Source organism: Natrix helvetica (genome assembly GCF_964273705.1).
Source record: "Natrix helvetica genome assembly, chromosome: 2".
Taxonomy (NCBI): Eukaryota; Metazoa; Chordata; class Lepidosauria; order Squamata; family Natricidae; genus Natrix; species Natrix helvetica.
Window position 1 is genome coordinate 228,254,502 of NC_138552.1, and position 23,402 is coordinate 228,277,903.

Below are 23,402 nucleotides of genomic sequence, written 5' to 3' on the forward strand. Positions count from 1 at the left end.
AAAACCTCAGAGATGTATTTAGCATAAAAGCAGAGCATATTACAGCACAAAGCTTGATGGTCTCTATCAGCTTTGAAATAATTTTGGAATTAGTATATACTAATTGTAGGGCTGTTTTGAGGAAACGTTATTTGATTGACAAATTGCTTTGATTATTACATAGCTTCACAAAAAATATTTTCCAATCTGAATACATTTGGGGGAGTGTGGTGACAAATATATTTATTGTTCACATAATTTTATATTATTTCAAAAAATTATTATTTTCAACAAAAGTTGTCTATTTTTAGATTAAGTTTTGCTACTGACTCCACAAGTTGATTTCTGATTGATTCTTGTTGATCTCTCACTAATTCTTATCTGACAAGATACAATATCAACAACTGCTATGTGTGTGGTGTGTTTTTTAGAAATAATATCTTACTACTCATTTGAAAATATTATTTTACAATAATCCAATAAAATTATATGCTGTAATAGGATATCTACAGTAGATCTGAATACTTCTATTTTCAGTCCATTAATCTTCCTACATAGAGATTACTGTTTTCTATTTTTCTTACCACTTTTTAATGACTACTTTTACCTATTATAATTTGAATGCTTTCCATTTTGAAACACTGTAAATTTTTGTATATGCAAGAAATATTAAAATCAACAGGAGCTTTTAGTATCTTCTATGAACTACACAAAGTTTTTGATGCTACAGTATAAGAAACTAAATTAGTCCTGGTTGTGATCTTAAAATTTCTACATTATAAATATAACTTGAGGGCACTCAACTCTCTGTTCCACTATGTTATTTATATCAAATATAAATAATTTATTTTCCATATTGCAAAAGGAATCCTTACATTTTCAAAAGGAGCAATCTTACAAGTGGTTATTATGGTTTTGGTTTTATGGAACATATACCACCAAACAAGAAACATTCATTGTCATTAGAGGGTAATTTATAATAAGAAAAGCATATTGCCTTCCAATGGTTTTGAGATACTTTAATCAGAGCATTTAAGGCATTATCTGAAGACATTTTCACATTTTATCAGTCCTAAATAATTTTGATTTTTACATTCATTAGCTTTTTTCCCACAGGGTGATTTAACATAGGGAAATTAATCAATTTGTTCTACATTTATAATAGAAATATAAAAATAATTCACAAGCATTTGAATTATATTTTAATCCACGTGCTTTATTTAAAGGGTTAAAATTGGCTATGTAAAATAATCTATTGGAATTCAGCATTATGTTGGTAATAGTATTCCAAAACCTGTGTATATCTAGTTTAAAGAAAAGGGAAAACAATTTGGATTTAAATAAATTATATTAATTAAAGCACTAACATAACAAAATGTAATAGCAAAATTTAGGTAGTATGGTTCGATAAGTCTTCTTAAAGTTTCATCTATTAGAGTTTTTAAAAATCATCTATTTTATTAGAATCCCTTTGAAAAATGCTACGACTTGTGAAATTTTAAATGAAACATAATTATTCTTACACTTTTCTCCTCACTTTAAATCTCAGCAGCTGCATAATTAATTTGAATAGGATTAGAATTAGTTGGCCATTTTCCAGAAAGAGTGATTTAGATGAATTTGAAGAGCAATATTAAATAAATAGTGGTAGTAAAAAGGAATCAATAAAGAAATGATTATAGACAGAACTATGAATGTAAATAACAATTCATAGGGATCCAATACTTGACAGAATTTCATATTCTAAGAATTTAATTTCATTTTTTCCACTTGCTCATTTTTGTAATGACATGTCTAGTTATAACCAATGTGTCAAAGTGTGGAGGATATTTAATGAAATCTCATAAACTAGAATCATTGAGGGGTGCTTTGTATTTTTTTCTTTTGAAATGTCAGAAGCAGAAATAATTATGTAAAATATAGTGGGGGGATAGATATGTGCAAATAGATGTACATTTTTATTACAACTACATTGAACTGCTAAGAAGAGCAACTAAAATCTTAAACATCCTTGATTTTGTCTTAAGCTAGTTGACTTTCTTCCCCAAAGACTGAAATTAAATCATTTCTGCTATTAGATGATTAAAATAAAGGAGAAGTAACTTATTTAATCTTTTTTTACCTCTATGGGTAAAAATCTGTTTCCATAATGGAGCAGGGGTCCCCAATCCGCGTTCCAGAGCCCGGCACCAATCTGTGGCATGGCAGCAACCCAGTCCGCGCAAGCAAGCAAAATCTCACCTGCAAGATGCAGGCAGCATGCAAAATCACACCCCCTTCAGTCCGTGGAAAAACTCTTCTCCACAGAGCCAGTCCTTGGTTACCAAAAGGTTGGGAGCCACTATTGTGGAGAATAAAAGAGATTTTGAATATAATTGATCCCTTTTGTTGGGAAATTCTGCAAAGTTTAGGAGAATCATTCAGACATAATGCGTATCAACTGCAGGAATCAGAAGTTGGTAAATATTGAGCAGTTTGAGCAGAGGTAGCTAGGAAAAATGGTAGATATTCAAGAACATCAGTTTCTGCCATATGTCTTCCATTGCAGAGTGAGCAAAAAAGAGAATCATTCTGTAGGATTTAATTTTATACAATTCAGAACTTATAATTATTCTAATTATGTTTAGAATACAGAATACCAGAGTTGGAAGGGACCATGGAGGTTTTCTAGTCCACCCTCCTGTTCAAGCAGGAGGCCCTATATATCAGTGATGGCTAACCTTTTTGTTGAGGCATGTCAAAAGCAGGGGGCACGCATATATGCCCACACCCATAATGCAATGCCCTCCCCCCGCACATGCACACAGGCCTCACTGAAGCCTCTGGACTTCTGGGAGGAGCGTTGGGCCATTTGTGCCCTCTGCAGGCTTCAGGAAAGCCTCTTGAAGCCTCCAGAGGGAGAAAAACGGCCCAATGGACAACCCAGAAGTTGTTCCCGAACTTCCAGCGGGTCCCATTGGGCCGTTTTTCACCCTACCCTGGCTTCAGAGAACCCTTCTGAAGCTGGGAAGGGCAAAAATGGCCCAACACACAAACCGGAAGTTTGGGAATGGACTTCTAGGTTACCCGTTGGGCCGTTTTTCTCCTTCCAGAGGCTTCAGGGCGAAAAATGGCCAAAAATAAAGGCTGAAAATCAGCTGGCCAGCACATACATGCGAGCTGGAGCTGACAGGGCAACACCTCATGTGCCTTCAGAAATGGCTCCGCGTGCCACTTGTGGCACGCGTGCCATAGGTTCACCATCACGGCTATATACCGCCATCACGGCTATTTCAGACAAATGGTTTTCTGGATGTTTTAACAAAGAGATTGGGCAACCATTCGTCTGAAATGATATAGGGTTTCCTGAATCCTGCTTCAGCAGGGGATTGGACTAGAAGACCTCCAAGGCCCCTTTCCTATTCTGTTATGAGATGAAATTGCTGTAATTTTAAAAATACATCAGTTTTACCAAATGCTTACTCAGTGTTTTGATACTATGTTACATCATGTGACAAGCAATCTGTGAAATTGAAAACATCTAAAATCATAGATATGGGGTGGGGAATGACATTGAACAAACATATTACTGGACCAAAGCTTGCATTCCAGGGCTAGCACCTGGATTTTGTCATTTTGACCAAACTGTCTGAAATTATTTCTTTTTTCCTTTTGTTAAAAACAATATTTCCCTCTCTTGTACAGAGCTCTCCAGGCAATCAATTATTTTCAGAGCAATTGAATATTGAGTGTTAATTAGACATTTTATAAGAAATCTGCCTCCAGTTATTGTTTAAATAGAAAAAGCAAAAGTCATTAGATGTCAGACTTCATGCAGGCATAGCTTGATTCATGAGTCTTCAAACATTTAAACACACACACACACACACACACACTCCCCCCTGTGCTAACAGCAGTATCTTCGAGGACCCAGCGTTATTAGAAGAAAGCTTTATTGCAGAATTGAAAAAGAAACATCTATGCAGAAGATCAACTATTACAGAAGGCAGAATCTAGCTGTATGCATATGTGCTGGAATGTGTGTGATCTCAAGTGAGATCTTGCCATTCCTTTCGTGGCAACAAAAATTTTATTGTTTTTTTCCCTACAATACAATAGGGAGATAGGGAGATCAATTGCAGTGTGATTATTGCGTGGTAGGGTTATTTATTTTATGAAGCAGAATGAGACAAAAAGAAAGAGGAAAAAATATATTACATAGCAATCTGATCTGCAGTCCTTTGCTTCTCACCTTATCAACTTTAGCCCTTATATACCACCGTGTTTTCTTTTTTCTTCTTCTTCTCCTTTAAGCCTGAAGCGCTCAGGAGCATCTCTCTCTCCTGCTCTCTCAATGTGGGAAACTGGAAGGCATTATTTCTTTCCATGTGTTTTGTCAGCACTTTTTTTTTGGAAAAAAACTGGAGTTTTGTTAGCATTTAGCTATCTGGGTTCAACTTGCAAATAGTGATGTGTTACTCTCTTGTAATTCTTTGAATTTTCTATCAGTGCAGTGTTGGAATAATATCTGGGATGCTCTGCTGAAATAGGTCACCTGACAGTTCATCTAGTAGTCTTTTTGTTGTGTAGTTATCCAAATCCAAACTTTTTTTTAATGAGAAGGGGGTTGCCCATATTACAGTTTTCTTAGTCATTCAATCAGTTGCAAATGGTTTATAAGCTCAATCAGTGAGAAAGTCCTCTGGTATGAAAAAGACAATTCCTGAATGACAAAGTGACAAAGGTTGTAAATTTCCAAAATAAAAATAAATTTTTCGGGCAAGGTGGAAAGTCCTTAGGGTAAGACAATTGTTGGATCCTGGGTTGGAAAGAGGCATTGGAATTGTATTCTTTTGCTAAATTCTGCCTGACTGATTCATTGTGTGGCTTAACAGTCAGGGTCACCATTTTTTCTGATGGAGAAAGAATGGAATAGGAATAGAAATAGAATTATTTATTGGCCAATCAAAGTGCCATTGGCCACACAAGGAATTTGTCTCCGGTGCATAAGATTTCAGTGTACATTTGAGCAACAAGTGATAAATCATGATCATAATCATCATAAAATATATTCATCATAAATCATAAGATACAATACTAAGTGATAGTCATAGGATACTAAGTAAGCAATCAACATAAATCATACTAGATTCTAAATAAAACAATACAAATTGTAAGACACAAGCAACAAAATTATAATCATAAGAAGATAAGGAAATATGTAATAGAAAAGATGAGAAGGATAATAGTAAGACAGCCCTACTAGATAGTTCGACAGTGTTGTGGAAATTAGTTGTTTAGAAGAGTGATGGCATGGGAGAAAAACTGTAACCTAATCCAACATCAGCAGAGCTGCAAATGAATCAGAGCCATTGTTTAAATGCTGGGGTTGGAGTCTGAGATGTCTTCCCATAGTGTAGGAGTAAGGAACTGAACTTGCTGTCAAACTTGTTGCAGGCATGTTTTAATTCTGTACTTTTCAGATGCACAAACAGAAGTAACAGGTGGAAGATCGGAGGGTCGTTTTCAGCGCTCCGAAGGCGTCAGGGAAGCCTCCGGACAGTCCCTGAAGCCTCCGGAACGCTCAAAACAACCCTCCAAGCAAACCGGAAGTGACTTCTGGTTTGCTCGGAGGATCATTTTGAGCGCTCCGAAGGCGTCAGGGAAGCCTATGGATGGTCCCTGAAGCCTCTGGAGGGCCTCCGGGGGACGGGGGAGGCTCTTTTCACCCTCCCCAGGCTCCTATAAAGCCTCTGGAGCCTGGGGAGGGCGAAAAAAGCATGTAAAAATGGGAGTGAGCGTCTGGAGTCCGCGCATGCGCACTGGGGTGTGTCACACATTGCATTATGGGTGCGGCACGCCTGCACACGCCCACCCTGCGCTCCCCCCACTTGTGGCACGCGAGCCAAAAAAGGTTCACCATCGCTGCTCTATTCTGTATTCCATCCCAAATAATTCTGTATTATACAACCATTCGTTACTCTAATGTAGACATATGATTGTCATTGCTACTAGAAATTTATTATATCGTAGCATATGAGAACAGATATATCAATGGAAGGCAAAATCACAAAATTCCACCTTGCTTATTTTGATTGTGTCTTGCAGTCAAACACACTGAAAAAGACAGTCTTGCTTGGAATGTTCAGCAGTAAAAGGAAACTGTTCAATCCAGCTTAGTTTTCCTTTAGTAGTGCAATAGACAGAACATGGAAACTTAGACAGTGATACCTATGAAAAAGGTTACTATACGCAGCCATTTAGGGGAGAGGGCTACCTTTAACCAATCTGCCTGCATTTGCTTTACAAATTTCATTCAGTAAGACAATCAAATATAATGATTGGAATGCTAGGATTGGATCCAGAAGGTACAGTTTTAGATGTTCAATAAAACGATAGCATATATATTTGCTTAGCAATTATTTTATTTATACAATTACCAAGACATGTTCTTTCAAACCAGCCTAAAGGATAGCTGTAATTTTTTCAGAATGCTCCAGAAAAGGCATACGCACAAGGACAATCTTGTTTCGTCCCTCTGTCCTCTGCATTCTGATCTGGCATTGATGCTGGATAGACACCAGAGATGAAGCTTTTATCTGCTTTGGCTAATTAAAAAATTGCTCCCATTCTTGAAAGACAGATATTGGTATGTCAGTGACGCATGTGCTGCTTTTCACGAGCTTAGACTACTGCATTGCATTCTCCTTCAGGCAACCCCTAGATTGCAACTGGCCCAGAATGTAGCAACGTGAGTTATAAATAATAAGGTCATACTAATTTAATACACATCATTTTAAAGGCTAAATAAAATTATTTATGAGTATTAAAGTTCAGGTTTTGTAAGTGACACAAAATGTGGTTTGTAGTTTTTGCCATGGGAGATTTGCATTCACAGGACCAATCAAGTGGCTTTGCCAGTGGGAAAAATATGATTGGAAACCAGTAGCCTTATTATTTCACAGCTGCTTCAGCTTGAACTTGAAATATAATGGAAGAATTTCTGAATTTTCAGTAACACCAGTGCAGAAAGTCCTAAGAATAATTTATAATGAGTGAGTTGGACACAGTAAAGTGAAACAGAAGATGAAGAAATTGTAGTTTAACTTCAAAGATGACTTATAGGTAGTGAAATAGCAAAATATGAACTGTACTTTTAGCCTACCTTTAAAAAAAAAATTGGTAAACTTTACTCTCTCAAAAACACAAATAAGATCAGAAATATATCAGCATTCAATATTTGAAACTAAATCACTGTCCTCAAAATAATATAATCTGAGGAAAGAATTAGGAGATATACACATTAACATATATTTTGAAGTTGTGTTAATTCCATGAATTAATGTCATAATTCATTCATAAAATTATCATATCTTATACATCCTACTTCCATGAAAGTGAGCAACATTCAAGACTAATAGCCATTTATAGCCATGAATTTGGCCAATTCCCTTTTAAATCTGTTAAAATTAATGGCTGGTATGATATCTGATGAAGGAAACATAACTGTGTGTTGTAGAAAGAAAACCTTTTTTATTCTTCTTCTTGAATTTATTCTTTTTCTTGAATTTATTTTTTATATTGAATTTGCACTTTTAGATGGTTTCTTTTTATATTTTCAATGTCTATACTGTCTTATGAACTTCTGATTTTACAATTACAGTTGTTCAAAACAACCAAAAATATTCTAATTTTGCCTCTCTTTTTTTTTCAAGAAACATTTATAAATTGATATTTTTATTAACTAAATAGAATCTAACTCAAAGGTAAGTAGCTGGAATTTCATTATATTTCTTCCTTTTCTTCACTAGTTTTGGATATGGCAAGGCATGTCCCCCTCTATAGAGCTCTTTTGGAACTTCTCCGAGCCATTGCTTCTTGCACATCTATGGTACCATTGTTGCTTCCCTTGACTGGAGAAAATGGAGAAGAGGAAGAAGAACAGTTAGAATCCCAAGCTTCGGTTGGAACTTTGTTAGCTAAAATGAAGACTTGTGTGGATACTTACACTAATCGATTGAGGTATTTCTTGAGATTGATTGATTCTGAGAAATAGCATAATATAACTACTCCCCAAACAAACACAAGGGAACCTCCGTTTATTTCCATGACTTAGAGCAGAAAATTTTTAAATAAGAACAACTTTGGTTTATTCTTATTTTAAAACAAATTTGGCCCATCAAATTTGGTTTTAATGACTCCTGCTACAAACCCCTATTTCCCATTAGAATAGAATCTGGGAAGAACATTGCCACATGTAATAAATCTCAAGTGGTTGAGACTTTTCTCCTTCCAACCGTCACTTTTGCTTAAAAGTAGGAATCTCTCATAAAAAAACCTTTCCAATTTTAGAAGAGCTCTCCACCTAGAGCTTTTTTAAAACCAAGAATGCAAGGGATCAATGTAGTGAAATAGAAGGAAACATTAGGCAAAAATGACAAGAAATTTGGCAGTGTTCCAAAACATAAATTTCCCCTCAATATTTGAGTCATGGTAATTTGTTTGGTATGGAAAACAAAGTTAATGTTATGTACAAAGCAAGATATAATCCAGCTTAATATATAGTAATGGGCCAAGATCTATACCTTGTACATTTATCCAATGTTAGATGTGGCAAACACAAAAAAGAGGCATCAGTAAACAAAACTGAACATTTAAGAAGTTCGCTGCATAACTCCAGGAAATTTCTTTTTATAATCAACAGATACTAGAAATTTTGGATACATTAAAACAATTGTATTTAATAAATTGAGATGACCACACCAAAATTCAGAGTTGATCTGAATTCCAAAACAAGTGAATTGCTAAAAGTCAAGACAAAAATTATGAAACCAAATTTAAATAATAGGACTGTACTTCATAGGGACAATAACAATAACAACTGTCTACACCTTCTTAAGCAAATCCATCTTGCTCTAATCTAAGAGCTGATGTCCTGGGATCATGCTGAACATTAAGTATTATCTTCATAGTTGGTGGTTCAGTTGTATTACAATATTTATCAAGCCACACCTAATTTTTATTTTTATTTTTAAAGCATAAAAGAATTGGAGAAAAAAGACCCCTCCATCTAGATTTTAAAAAAAAACTAAGTTGATTCTAAAACAATCAAAACCTGGTGTAAATAGGAATCCTGGGGTGAGTTTTGAACAGTATAGTTCTCCAATGGCTGGATTTAAATTATGTTCAAAGTTTTTAGCATTGGAAAAAAGAATGAAATTGTTGATTCTTGTATGCCCAAACAGTTTCTTACTGTGCTAATATATGTGTATTGAATATTGAATATGCAAACAGAATATAGAAATTTCAACTGAAATTTAATTCATGTTTTACATCTGAAAATTATACCTTAATTATTAAATTTGGGCAACAAGAATAAGACCCAACTAAATTCAAATTCATGTTGGTACATTCCTAACCTCTTTTTCTTTCATAATGGAACTCATATATAGGATACTTGTGACATCTTGTCATTGTTCTTCAGAAATAAATAAGTCATTAATGAGTCAAACCTTTCCAAAGAGCATCTTAAATGTTGGAACCCCAACATTAAAGAAAAAATGGGAAAGTATCTTTAATAAGAGAACCAAAGAAATAAAATAAATTCTCCAAAAATACAGCAGAAAAAAAAATGAAAAAGTAGTCAGAATCTTTTTCATTGAGAATAGAACAAAATACAAGCAGAAAACATTGGGAAAATATTATGAAAAATTATTATAGCAATAATTTGAGTAGAATCTATTAAAACAGAATCTATAAAAAACAGAAAAGTTATTGCATTGACTCTACCGAATTTGAAAATAATGATAATAGAGAAAAACATTATTGAAAAAAATAATGATGATAATAGAGAAAAACATTGCCAACAGAAGAAGAAATAGATATATAGACTATCATAGAAGAGCAGCTTGTATTAAGTTTTAGAATGAAAAGTGTGCAAAAATCTGGGTCAGGAGAAAGAATGTATTTTAAAAAATTAGTAAGAGCTGACAGAATATAATACAAATAAAAATGTAAATTATAATCAGACAATAAAAATAGAAATTAATAATATTAAAAGGGAATATGTTTGCTTGTCCCATGAACTATAAAATAACTAGAAAAGGGGTCAGACAAAAATATATCAGAGCGAGAACATTTATATGTTAAAGCAAGCATTCAGAATAAACAAATATCCAAAATCCAGATTAAGAAAATCAGATCAAATTATCATTCGTATTTCTCCTGACTCCAGATAATAAATAGTTTTACCAGAAAAAGGTTTTATGTTGAACAAAAATATTATTTGTTATATTGTAGATGAAAGGCAAATTAAAATTTGATAAATAAAAGCAATAAAAATAAGAAGGAAAGTCACACCCTATTAGCTTTATTAAGAGTTAGATGGCAAGTATAAATATAATCTTTATTGTCATTGTCTTTAAATACAACGAAATTGGTTGAGTTAAACATAAGAAAAATAAATGAAGAAAAGTAATCAAATTAATCAGATACAAGATATTCAGAATAAAATTTAAATGCTGTTATTTACACTAATATTCCATGCACATGTTTTGAAACTTAGCTTATTCAGCATACTAATTATTCTAGTTTCTGAAATAGATTTTAAACATTTAGTTTGCTAGAATTTAAAGAAGCTTTTATTTATCAGCATTGTCTGGATAGAAAGAAGAAGGAAAGAAAATTTGGACAGAGAAAAGAGGAAAGAAAATTTTTACACACACACACACAATCTTCATTTTGGGGGGCTATACAAAGTTTTAGAAAGAGCTGCTTTACAAAAATTTTAGTACCTGTATTTGAAGTTTTTTAACAACTTTGTTCTTTGGATACTTAAATTACTGCTTTGAAATCTGTTCCCAGTTGTGTTAATGTGTACATAGGCAGATAAACTATTTTGTTCATTAGCAGTTCTAGCAGAAGTGTGCAATGCATGCAGATATGGAAAACTAGGGACAATTTTCACATAGCCTCATAAGCCTTGCAAAAGATGTACCATATTTTTCAGAGTATAAGACGCACCTTTTTCCCTCAAAAAAGAGGCTGAAAATCTGGGTGCGTCTTACATACTGATACAGCATTATCAATTTTGACCTATTCTGTAGATCAAAAAAAGACAAGTCAAAACCTGGAGTAAAGTCAGAGACTTCAGATCAAGAACCCGAGGGGCTGACTCTTTTGGTGCCAGATATCCAAAGGACTGCTGAAATTGTTTACGCTGCAACAACAAGTTTGCGTCAAGCTAATCAAGGTAAATGAGCATGAATTTTTCAATTCTATCTTTTAGCAGTATACAAATTCTCAACAAGACTGAGGTAACAATGAGTTCAGAAATGGAAAACCTTAAAAAAAACTATGGCCAAGTAGATAAAAAATAAAATGCAATCATTTTAAAATGTTTTTTTAAAAATGATCAAATGTTAACTAATGTGTAAATATACCTGGGCAAGAACTTTTTCATTCTTCCTGAGACAAAGAAAAATGAAACTTTATCCCAAGTTCTTTTGCATACATGTCTCAGTTGCGGAAGAGCAAGGTCACACATGAAGTTCCAGTTAAACTGATTTATTGCCTGTGCACAGGATTCTAGTCAACTAACCATTAGCATTATTTTGGTGCTAGATGAGGGTCAAGGGAATTCAAGAAAGGTGAGAATTAAGAAAGGTGTGTTTGGTGTCCATTTGTGGCAATGTAAAGACTCTATGCCAGGGGTGTCAAACTGGCAGCCCATGGACTGGATGTGTAACACGCAGGCCATGCCCACACCAGTTCTGCGAAGGGGAAAACATCGTGATATGTCACATGATGGCAACGTGAGTTTGACACCTGTGCTCTAGGCTGATTCCTTTTGACTCTGCTCCCAGGCTGAGCCACTCACTTTACACACATACTTCTTCCTTCCATTTGGACTACTTTGCTAGAGACTACAATATCCATCAAAGAAGACTATGCTATTAATACAAAACTACTGAAGCTTTTATTCATGGTGCTTTTGCTTCTCTTTAGAAATTCCTGTGACAGAGATAGAATAGGACCAAGCACAAAGTTGGAACCAAAGAAATATCATTATGTTTGACATTAGGGCCATCAGCATAGTGTCTCCACAATTAGGATAAGCCTGTTTTGTGATGATACAAAATGGTACTTCTGAATTTTGCAGTAAAGAAATACTATAGCTAACTTTAACAGTACTTTATTAAATGTTTTACATTTTGTTGTAACCATTACAACAGAGAGAAAATTGGCTGAATCCTCTAAAAAAGCTGCAATGAAACCCAAGCCATTGTCAATTTTAAGATCTCTTGAAGAGAAATATGTAGCTGTAATGAAAAAACTCCAGTTTGGTAAGTATATTACTTGCTAAATGCTATAATCTATATTATAGCATTTTAAAAATCCTAAATCTTTGTGGCTTTTGTTGTTTTGTGGTTTAATTTGAAACACATTTTTAATGGCATATCTATGTGAAAGATTGAGAAAAATGATATTTTACTACTCCTTTGTAGTCCTTTCAGAATGTGTTAGATACAACCACCCAAACCTCCTATCCCCAAAGGTGCATATAAGTTAAAATTTGCCATTTATTTATTTATTTGCCAAAATTCTGGATATAGTTATCTGAAATTTAGTACAAATTTAGTACTTGTAATGGAGTATGAGAAAACCAGGAGCGCTAGCAAAACTGTCAAGGGAAATGCAACTTTGACAAATAAATTTGCAATAAGGAAGAAAAATAATATCATGCAAATATATTTTGGGAGATATTTCCAAGAAGAAATGTTAGTGAGGCAGAAACAGTATCAGAGTTTGAGGAAAACCATTGCTATTTTATGCTTTTTGTATTATTTATTATTTTGATCACTGGTTTTGTTTTACTTTGTTTCTATTTTTTTAATTGTTAGCTGCCCAGAATCATGTATATAGGATGGGCAGGCATATAAAGCATGTTTGTGTGACACAGACACAGAAAGAAAGAAAGAGAGAGAGAGAGAGAGAGAGAGAGAGAGAGAGAGAGAGAGAGAGAGAGAGACATTTTAATATTTTAGAACTGTTTTGTGAAAATATTTTTATTTACTGATTTGTTTTTATTAAATTTAATTATTTTATCCAGTTAAAATACAGTTTTGCTCTCCTAAGTAAGAATGTAACGCTTTTTTTTAGATACTTTTGAGATGGTTTCTGAAGATGATGATGGAAAACTTGTCTTTAAAGTAAATTACCACTACATGTCTCAGGTGAAAAATGCCACTGATGCAAACAGTGCTGCTAGAGCCCGACGTCTTGCTCAAGAAGCTGTAACACTTTCTACATCACTGCCACTTTCTTCATCATCCAGTGTTTTTGTCCGCTGTGATGAGGAGAGACTAGATATCATGAAGGTAAAGCCAGACTTATATCCATTATGCTAGTTAAATAATATTGATACTTATTTTGTGGAATTCATTGGACCCAAGAAGTGGCAAGGGGCAAATTAGGCCACTGCTTCTATACATCTCTTTCCCACCTGATAGAATTTGATAGTTCAGTTAGTTCAATTTTCAAGTCTAGTTTTTAGGTTCCTGTGGGAACAAGTTTCCCAGAAGCTGTCTCCTAAATTTATTTTAGTTTTATGAATGGAAAGATGACAGAAGAGCAAAAAGGAAACAGGAGAGACAAGTCATTGAAATAAAAAAAAGTGATAAGTGAAAACTCTAGGGCAGTGATGGCGAACCTATGGCACGCGTGCCACAGATGGCACGCGGAGCCATTTGTCAGGGCACGCAAGGTGGCATGTGCGCGCTGGTCAGCTGAGTTCACCCTTTTTTAAGCCATTTTTCACGCTCCCCAAGCTCCAGAGGCTTTATAGTAACCTGGGGAGGGCGAAAAGAGCCTCCCCCGCCCCGGCCCCCTGGAGGCCCTCCGGATGCAACATGAGCTTCCCCGAAGCCTCCGGAGCGCAAAAAAACCAGCCCTATGAGCAAACCGGTAGTTTGGGAATGGACTTCTGGTTTGCTCGGAGATTCATTTTGACTGCTCCAGAGGCTTCAGGGAAGCCTTCGGAGTGCTCAAAACGACCCTCCGAGCAAACCGGAAGTGACTTCCGGTTTGCTCGGAAGGTCATTTTGGCTGCTCCGAAGGCTTCAGGGAAGCGTCCTGAAGGTCCCTGAAGCCTCCGGAGGGCTTCATGGGGAGCTGTTTTCACCCTCCCCAGTCTTCTGTAAAGCCTCTGAAGCCTGGGGAGGGCAAAAAAAGGATGCAATAAATGGAGGGTCGCGCCTGTAGTGTGCGCATGCGCACTGGGGGCTGTCGCGCATTGCATTATGGGTGCAGCACGCCCACACACGACCCCCCTGCGCTCCCCCCACTTATGGCACGCGAGCCAAAAAAGGTTCACCATTGCTGCTCTAGGGAATATCATTAGCTGCAGATAAAAGAGGTTTTGCCCGTCTATTTGGGAGAAAGAAGCCAAAGAGCCATTCAGAAGTAAGAGTAAATGTAAATTTAGTTAAAGACTATTGCTTGAAAAAGTAAATTAGCTAATTAACCAGTTGTAATTTCCGTGGCAATTTGTATTGTGATCTGGTTTCCTTTGATTCTTAAGTATAACTGAATTTAACTTTTTCAAAAGGTTTTGATAACTGGCCCAGCAGACACACCTTATGCAAATGGTTGTTTCGAATTTGATGTGTATTTTCCACAAGACTATCCTAATTCACCTCCACTTGTCAACCTGGAAACAACTGGAGGACACAGCGTGAGATTCAATCCAAACCTGTACAATGATGGCAAGGTAAATAGTTGGTCAAACTCATTGCAGACCAGTGTGATGAAAGCAAATCTTCTGGTCATCCTTGGTGAAGTTGGGATCTACAGTTTAAATTTAGAAGGGTGAAAATATACTAGTATCACAATTTGCTTTGTGTAAAATAAAATACTGTTGCCTGGCAAAGCCCCATAAAATACTATTAAGATTATATGTATATTTATATATTCAGATCCACCAATAAGTAGAAACCAGCCTCTGTATATTGACTGTATTTCTGAATTCAGTGTATAGGATCAGAGTTTATTTTCAGCCGAAGATCATGATGATGGGTTTTATAATATACCAGTCACCCCTTGAAGACAGAGGAAGACACATTTCTTAAATTATACCACACTCATCAGCTTTGGGCAGGGAGAGAAGCTTGTGGTAGCATTTATGAAGCCTATAGGATTGGACTCCTAAATGGTTCAAAATCTTTATTTTCAGGTTTGTTTAAGTATACTCAATACCTGGCATGGAAGACCAGAAGAGAAATGGAATCCTCAGACATCAAGCTTTTTACAAGTATGTAACTTTTTCTTCATTAGTGCATATAAGTCATGATGTTGCAATACAAATCCTGCAACATTTGCACCTAATGTCAGGAAGCACGTACATCACTGCATGAATATTTTCAATCTTTCCATCATTGCATCTAGCCCCAGATGCCTTGAAATCAAGCTGGTAAGCAGAGTGTTTGCGTTAAGATGGTTAAATATAAGTTCTATTACAAAATGCATGTTACTCGTGTCCACCGTAAACATATTTAGCCATGGTTTGCAGTAGGTTGTCAGAAAGCATATGGAAGAGTCTGTGGATGAACAAGAAAACCTTTACTGAATTGTAGCACAAAATATTTAATCATGTAAATTGTTTTATGTTAAGAAACAAAATGGAAATGGATCTATATTGACGAGAAAAAAGTGGCAAAAACACAAGCAAAGTGCTCCTCCCATGAACAGAATCAACTGTTTTCTGAGCCTTTTAAAAACATTTTTAAAGGCACACTATTACTTTTTAAGGTGTTATATACAAGCACTTAAGAAACTGAACAGAGTATCATTTTGTTAACATGAATCGATTCCTGCAAAGGAGAAAGTTTCAATTATTTTTATTTTATTTTTATTTTATTTTCTTCGAATTTCTAGACCGCCCCCTCTCCCGAAAAGGACTCGGGGCGGTGTACAGTCCACACAACAAACAATAAGTATCAAATACAAATATAAATACAGATATAAATACACATAAGGAGGAGGTTAAAAATTTGAAAAAAAATTTATGTTTTCATTAATAACTGTTGACCTACATAAAACATTTCTTTTTCTTTATTTAGGTACTGGTCTCTGTGCAATCGCTCATTTTAGTTGCAGAGCCCTATTTCAATGAACCAGGCTACGAAAGATCTAGAGGAACTCCAAGTGGCACACAGAGTTCCAGAGAATATGATGGAAATATACGGCAAGCAACAGTTAAATGGGCAATGCTTGAACAAATCAGAAATCCTTCCCCATGTTTTAAAGAGGTTTGTGTTTGTGGTTTTCTAGGCAATCTAACTGTTGTAAATCTAATGGCCTTCTATTGCACCATAATGTAACCTAGCTAAGGATATGACCTAAAATATGTGTTTATCATGAAGATATGGCATATAGATTAAGAAGCCATTATTCTATTTCTCACGCACTGCTCAACTAAATGCCTTTGCTAAGCCTTTGCTAAGAAGTAATATTCATTCAGTCAGCAGGATAGGGAATAGGCTCAAGACCTAAGGGAACCTAACAGGACAAGAAGTAGACCCAAAACCTGCAAGGACGCACTGAGGCAGGATGGAGGGGGGTGGGGGTTGCTGCTGTGTCTCTGGGGTGTTTCAGGCAGGTTTGTAAGTCCTTTTGCTCAGAACCATAATAATTTTGAATGGTCTTTACATTGAGAATTATCTGTATATTGATGTGTGAATTTACTAAAACTTTATTTTTCATAGTAATACACAGCTCTTTCATTTTCCCTACAAGAGTAATTGCTCACAAAGAAAAGTACTAAAAATAGTTCTGCAAATTTCTATTACATAAAGTGAAACCTCATTTTAATATACTAATTATATTAGTATGCCAATTATTCATAAAGATCTGTTTAAAGAACTAGCTATTCTCCCAGGGCTTGGGGATGGGTAGATGTGGAAGCCTCAGCTTGTAGATATTTGTATATATACTGTATTCTTTGGATGGATGGCAAGTAGGTGTGTGTGTGTGTGTGTGTGTGTGTGTGTGTGTGTAATGTATAGTGTATTCTTTGGATGCATTCAGTTTTGTTTACTTATATGTATTACGTATTTTTATTTTTTATCTTGTTGCTTGTTTTAATATTGTGCATTTTGCAGTCAGGCAACTTATAAATCTAAATAAATAAATTATATCATTGCCAGCAATTTATATCATTTCTGCAATGACCTTATTTGTACAATTGAAAAACATGTACATTTGAAAAACTGAATCACAGACATAATATTTCTTCCTGCAAATTTAACATTATTTTTTTTAAATAATCTTATGGAAAAACATATTTTAAATTAACAACACATTTTTTTAATTTTATTTGATTGCTCGGTATCCCATATCAAATTATGCATATGAGTTTAGAGGACATCCTAAAGAAATAATACAGTCAAAGAAAGCAATAGTTAAAGGTAAAGGTTCTCCTCGCACATATGTGCTAGTCATTCCCGACACTAGGGGGCGGTGCTCAACTCCGTTTCAAAGCCTAAGAGCCAGCACTGTCCAAAGACGTCTCTGTGATCATGTGACTGGCATGACTAAACGCCAAAGGCGCACGGAACGCTGTTACCTTTCCACCAAAGGTGGTTCCTATCTTCCTACTTGCATTTTTACATGCTTTCGAACTGCTAGGTTAGCAGAAGCTGGGACACGTAACGGGAGCACACTCCGTTACACGGCGCTAGGGATTCGAACCACCAAACTGCTAACCTTTTTGCCAACTTTTCCGAAAGAAAGCAATAGGAATATGTTGTTTTTTGAGATTAGGTGACCAATTATGTTTTTGCTAAACAAAGTAAGAATTAAATCCTTCACTTCCATGAAGTTTCCACTGAACTATACTTGCTTAATTGGGAGTAGCATTCCTAAAGCATTTGCAATTGTAGAAGTTAAGAGTAGAAACTGAATTACTGATTTATAATTAAAACAATGGTGAACTGAACATTTCATAGAAAAGGGCTTTGATACTTAAAATACAATGAAAACAAGCCAGACCACTAACTTCCACTTTTTAAGGCCATGAAATGTTTAAGACAATTCTAATGAAATACATAGTTGGCTCCTATTCTCCTCTCATTATCTGTACATTTCTTTACTTACTGCCAAACTTTGAAGTGACCTTGCAAGCTTCCATTTGGAGCCAAAATAAATAATGCATAGCCCTGGCCTTGTTTTAAGATTATATATGTGGTTCTCTCTTGGTGATATTACCCCCACCATTGTAATATATTAGTGCTTACTTAACTCCTTGTGCTTTTTGTTTCTGACATAGTATATATAGTAGGTACTGTTGTCAAGTATTTTTTGCAAAATTTTCTAAAGTATTGTGTGCAGTTAATAGATATATCTATTGGCATCTTTTACTGCAAAATCCTAATGGGTTTTGGTCCCTTGGAATGAAATTTGTCCAATAGTAGTATTAAATTAACCTAATAGAAACATAAATAGATCAATACATAGAGTGCCCGCATTCCTTCAATTGTATTTAAGGCTTGACAATTGTACCGCAAAACTACATGTTCCAAAATCTTCCCATTTTCATAGCAAATTTTCTTATATTTTTTTATAATCTTAACCAATCGTCAATAATATTCAGAGAGGTTGTTTTTACACCATGAATGACTTTAACTGTAATTAAAGCCAGTAGGAATTATATTTGGGTTTCTTTATTTACTTATTTATTTAATTATTATATACTATATGACCATCCAACTATCAGATTGGGACTTTAGGTGAATAACATAGAATTAAAACCAAATACAAACAAACACTAACAAAAATAAAAACAATAGAATAATGATAGAAAGATAATTTCATATCCATCATTGCATTTTTATCTTAAGTCTGAGGCACCAGGAGATATCATGATAAATCAGAATAGAAGCATAAGATATAGTTTATAAATACAAGGTTTTTTTCATGTAATTGATTATCAAGACTTTATATATTACATGTAGAACAAGTGTCTAAGTCTACTTCACACTCCTGGTTAAATGTTAAAATTAAATTAATTTTAATTTTTAAAAACTTAATTTTTTTAAAAAAAATTATAAGCACTAAATTTAATGTATTGCATGGAATTCAATAAATAACTCCTTTCCTTTCAGTTCTTTAAAATCCTCTCAGTTGAATGGCTGGTAAACTAAAAAAAAAAGCTCATGATTCAACATATTAAAATCCATTTAACAATTGTTTAATATAATAAAACTTTAACATCAGATTAAAATACAGAAAATTTATCTAAGAACAGGAGCTTGAGCACAAGTAAGTCTACTCATTATGGAGTTTTAAATTATTTATTTATAACCCATCTTTATTATTTTTACAAGTAACTCAAGGCGACGACCATATGTAACACACCTTCCTCCTCCTATTTTCCCCACTGTGAAGTGAGTCAGGTTAAGAAAAAGTGACCGGCCCAAGATCACCCACATGGCTTTCATGACCAAGGAAGGACTTGAACTCACTGTCTCTTCCTTTCTAGGGCTTAACCACTAGACCAAACTGATTTTTGTTGGCACCTCCCCCCCCCAAAAAAAGATCAAGCCACACGATTGCTCTCCCTCTACCTCTTGTGAGAATAAATTTGCACCAGCATCAATTGATCTCAGAGATACTCAGATATTGAAAGTCATATAGGGCAAATTGGTAAATAGAAAATATCCTGAGATACTCCGGTTCATGTATGGTAAACTCACATCTTTTGAAGATTGCTAAACAAAACAAATGTAAATGTAAATAGTGTACAAACTTATATTTTTGTAACTGAAAACAATAGCATTTGTTCTTATCTCATAAGATAAGACTTCTTATAAGTTTATGTGAGAATTTTTTTGATTAATGAAATTAATAATGAAACTATTCAAACCAATTAGATAAATCAATTTAATTATTTAATTCAATTCTTAAGATTGTTACAGAGCTATTAACTAATTTCTTATTTAGATAGTTGCTTAAATCAAAAAACATTTCTCATCCCAAACAGAGTCTATCGGCAGTGCTTTAAAGCAGCCATATCTTTTCCTACTGCATTTGCCTGATGAACTTAGGAAATGAAATAGTTCCTTCCATGTTCATGAACATCAGAAGCATTGTGAAACTGTAAATTAATAGCTAATTCTTATTTCTGCTCCTATTCTTTTTTTTTATAGGTTATCCATAAACACTTCTACTTGAAGAGGATAGAGATAATGGCTCAGTGTGAGGAGTGGATAGCAGATATACAGCAGTACAGCAGCGATAAACGGGTAGGCAGAACTATGTCTCATCACGCTGCAGCTCTAAAGGTAAGAAGCTAAAATCCTATGCATTCGTGGCTATCTTCACCAAAAGTGAGTGAGTGAAAATATTAAAGTAGGAAGTTCCTTAAAAATTGCACCTTATGCATACTAAAACTAAATTTGTCAGATTGAATTGTTTTTATTGTCTTTTTTCTTCTTACTTTTGCATTGGAAAACATTGTAAAATATCAGTTAAATTGCACATTCCTTCTCTAAACCAGACCTTTCTCTATTCAAGGTGTTCCTGTCATTTATCTTTATGAATTGGCTACTATAGTCTTAAAACAGCTCCATGTTTCCTTTTCCTCTCTCCCAATAGTGATTAATAATGCTGAAGATCAATAGGTGGATATGTTTTTCCACCCATGCTAACAGAAGCCATGAAAACTTGTAGTGTTTTAGTGTTTCTCCTTTCCTTGACTAAATATTATAGAGAAATAGTAAGGAATATTGAGTTCTATTGCTTTTAGTATAATCACATTTTGGGCATAGTATGTAAGTTCTAATAAACACTTTCTTAACATTTATATTTTGAAATGTGTTCTACAATTTTTCCCATTAGATTGCCCCACCAAAGTCAGATTAAAAAAAATACCTTAATTCTTGCAATTTCTTTCTTTATGCATTCTGACATGTGGATGAAACAAGTTATCTTAAAGATAGGGCCCTTTTATGTTTCATACATGCAGATTTCTTGCTTTGAATCTTTTAAACCAACTAATAATTTGAAATTGAACATCACTTAAAACCCAATGATTTTCAATGTCATTTCACATACTTACCTGGAGGTAACAAAAATCAAGTGAAATGCCTGCATTCCTGAATCATCATCATACAGTTCAAGATGTAATTTTTAGGGTTAATAAATCCAACTTTGCCTACTTGTACCCGTATAGGGCATTTGCAGATGTGTAATATTCTCCAAGCTGTCTAAAATATAAACTTTAATTCTAAGCTGCACAATTCTTTTACTTACCACAACTGCTGAAATATAACACATGAAATAAACTAAAAATGCATTTATCAGATTAATAAAATTCTTCTTTGTAATTGTTGTGATTTACAGACATGGGTAATATGTCTGCCTGGAGTTCATTCAGAATCTGCTGGAGCTAACATAATTTCTTGGGGGAGAGAAATATGCCTAGGCACAGTTGTCATTAAATTCCTTCAATATATGTTTGCACAACAGTGATTTTATATTAATTCTTAGACCTTGTTGGTTCTTCTGAATTCTTCATTCTTTCCATCTTGTTCTATTTTATTTAGTGCAAATATATTTTAATTTATTCACTGTCCATTCTGCTCATAGGGGGTTTTAAGATGCAATCTGTTCCTCCTTGTTCAGTCACCTTTCTGGATTTAGCCTTCATTCTTCAAGGATTAGTGAAACTACAGCAAATTGGACAAAATCTTTGAAGTTTCACTTTTTCCTCCATAAAGACCAAACTTCATTTCTTCCTTTACTTTCCAGCCTTCCTCCTTCCTAGCCTATTGAAAAACATTTCATTTGATTTGCCCACTGCTACTCCAGCCCCTATTTGAAATTTTCCTAGTTCTCCCCATATTCATGTTGAAGCACTTTAAAATAATGATCATTTCCTTTTATGGAAAACAGTATTTTTAATAGGAGTAATTTTGGCTTGCTGGATAAGAGAACCTGCCTTCACTTTTCAAGAACGAAGTACAGTAATTCTTCACCCAAATATCCCTTTATTCTTGAGCTTTTGTTTCTATATCCCATTTCCAACAAGTGATAACTTTTTTTTAATTCCTGCTTTCTATTTTCATTCCAGTGTCACACAAGCATTTCCAGCTTTTCAAGGCCCATCCTGGAGTTAGGTCTTTTTTTTATCAGTGTTTTCCAAGTAGATAGTTGCAGCAGCCCACTAGTTAATGCATTAGCTAAGCAGCACTGCCCTCTTCAGATCCATGATCACCTTATAAGAATTTAATCCATGTGTTGGGCCTTTCTGTGTGGAATTTTTTTTCTGACATATAGGGCAGCTACTACTCCCCAGATTTTTATTTTATTTTATACACCATATGAAGTGTACAATGGTTTTACTGTAATGGGGACTCAAATTCAAACTGCTGTGAAAGAGAACCTCTCCTATCTATGTTTCTGTGCACAGCGTCACACAGCTCAGCTGCGGGAAGAGCTTCAGAAACTCCCCTGCCCTGAAGGCTTGGATCCAGATGTGGATGATCCTGACGAGAGATGCAGTGCCATGACTAGTATTGAGGACACTCTCTTGCACGAGCAAGTCAAACCAAGCAGCAGTAAAGACCTGCCAAGTGACTTCAAATTATGAGCTATGTTGACATGGACTTGATAGACACACAAGGCTTTGAAGCACAAGCCAAATATGTCAATATTTGTATCTAAGAAGCTAATTATGTAATAGGTAAAGAAATTGAAACTCTAATATGCCCTTCAGGATATACAGTTTAATTCAAGATGATCTTTTATTTACCTGTACAAGAGTGTAAACTTTTTTGTGCTTTTATTTTCCAATTGTGAGAACCACTGATTGGTATGTTTAAAAGTTATGTATACAAGAATGGATAAATCACTGTTATATAAGGGAAGCTACCTTAGGAAAGAATGTTTACTGAATGTTTATTATTTTTTTTTACTTGTAGAGTGAGGGCAGTTGTAACAGAATATATATTGGTCATTCTTACAGCTACTATTTAAAGTCAGACAGTTTTCACTGAATTTGATAGATTTTACGTTTGGCCATATCTCCATTCTCATATTTGATTTCTAAGAGAACCTTCTGTATACTTCAATAAAGATCAAATGGACATGCTCCGTCTTATGATTTACTGGTACCTTTTTTAATAATCTTGCCATGAATACATTACAGTTGGAGACTTGCACTTGTATGACTGAATTTATTACAGTCAACATATTTAATTTTATGCTTAACTAATTCTAAAATGCAGTTGAAATAAATGCACATGGTTTTACCTCAGCCAAAATGTGGACTACTGAATTAATCTTTTTAAAATTTTTATTAATAACTCAGTGATTTTTACTCAAACAGGCAAAATATTTCTCACAATAGAAGAATTTTGAAGATTACTTGCCCGTTATTAAAAGGT

At 34.7% G+C, this 23,402-nt stretch overlaps 1 protein-coding gene across 7 annotated transcripts in view; it reads left to right on the forward strand.

The window, feature by feature from the left end:
* BIRC6 (baculoviral IAP repeat containing 6) overlaps positions 1-23,113 on the forward strand; it is a 153,986-nt gene extending 130,873 nt beyond the window's left edge. For all 7 annotated transcript variants that reach the window (XM_081943436.1, XM_081943438.1, XM_081943442.1 and 4 more), the window contains 9 exons: positions 7,770-7,980; positions 11,064-11,209; positions 12,192-12,302; positions 13,120-13,337; positions 14,567-14,728; positions 15,191-15,268; positions 16,077-16,265; positions 20,163-20,297; positions 22,427-23,113. In XM_081943436.1, coding sequence (XP_081799562.1) covers positions 7,770-7,980; positions 11,064-11,209; positions 12,192-12,302; positions 13,120-13,337; positions 14,567-14,728; positions 15,191-15,268; positions 16,077-16,265; positions 20,163-20,297; positions 22,427-22,606 — 1,430 coding nt within the window. In that variant the 3' untranslated portion in view covers positions 22,607-23,113. The remainder of the gene's footprint in view (positions 1-7,769; positions 7,981-11,063; positions 11,210-12,191; positions 12,303-13,119; positions 13,338-14,566; positions 14,729-15,190; positions 15,269-16,076; positions 16,266-20,162; positions 20,298-22,426) is intronic.
* The last annotated feature ends 289 nt before the right edge of the window (positions 23,114-23,402 follow it).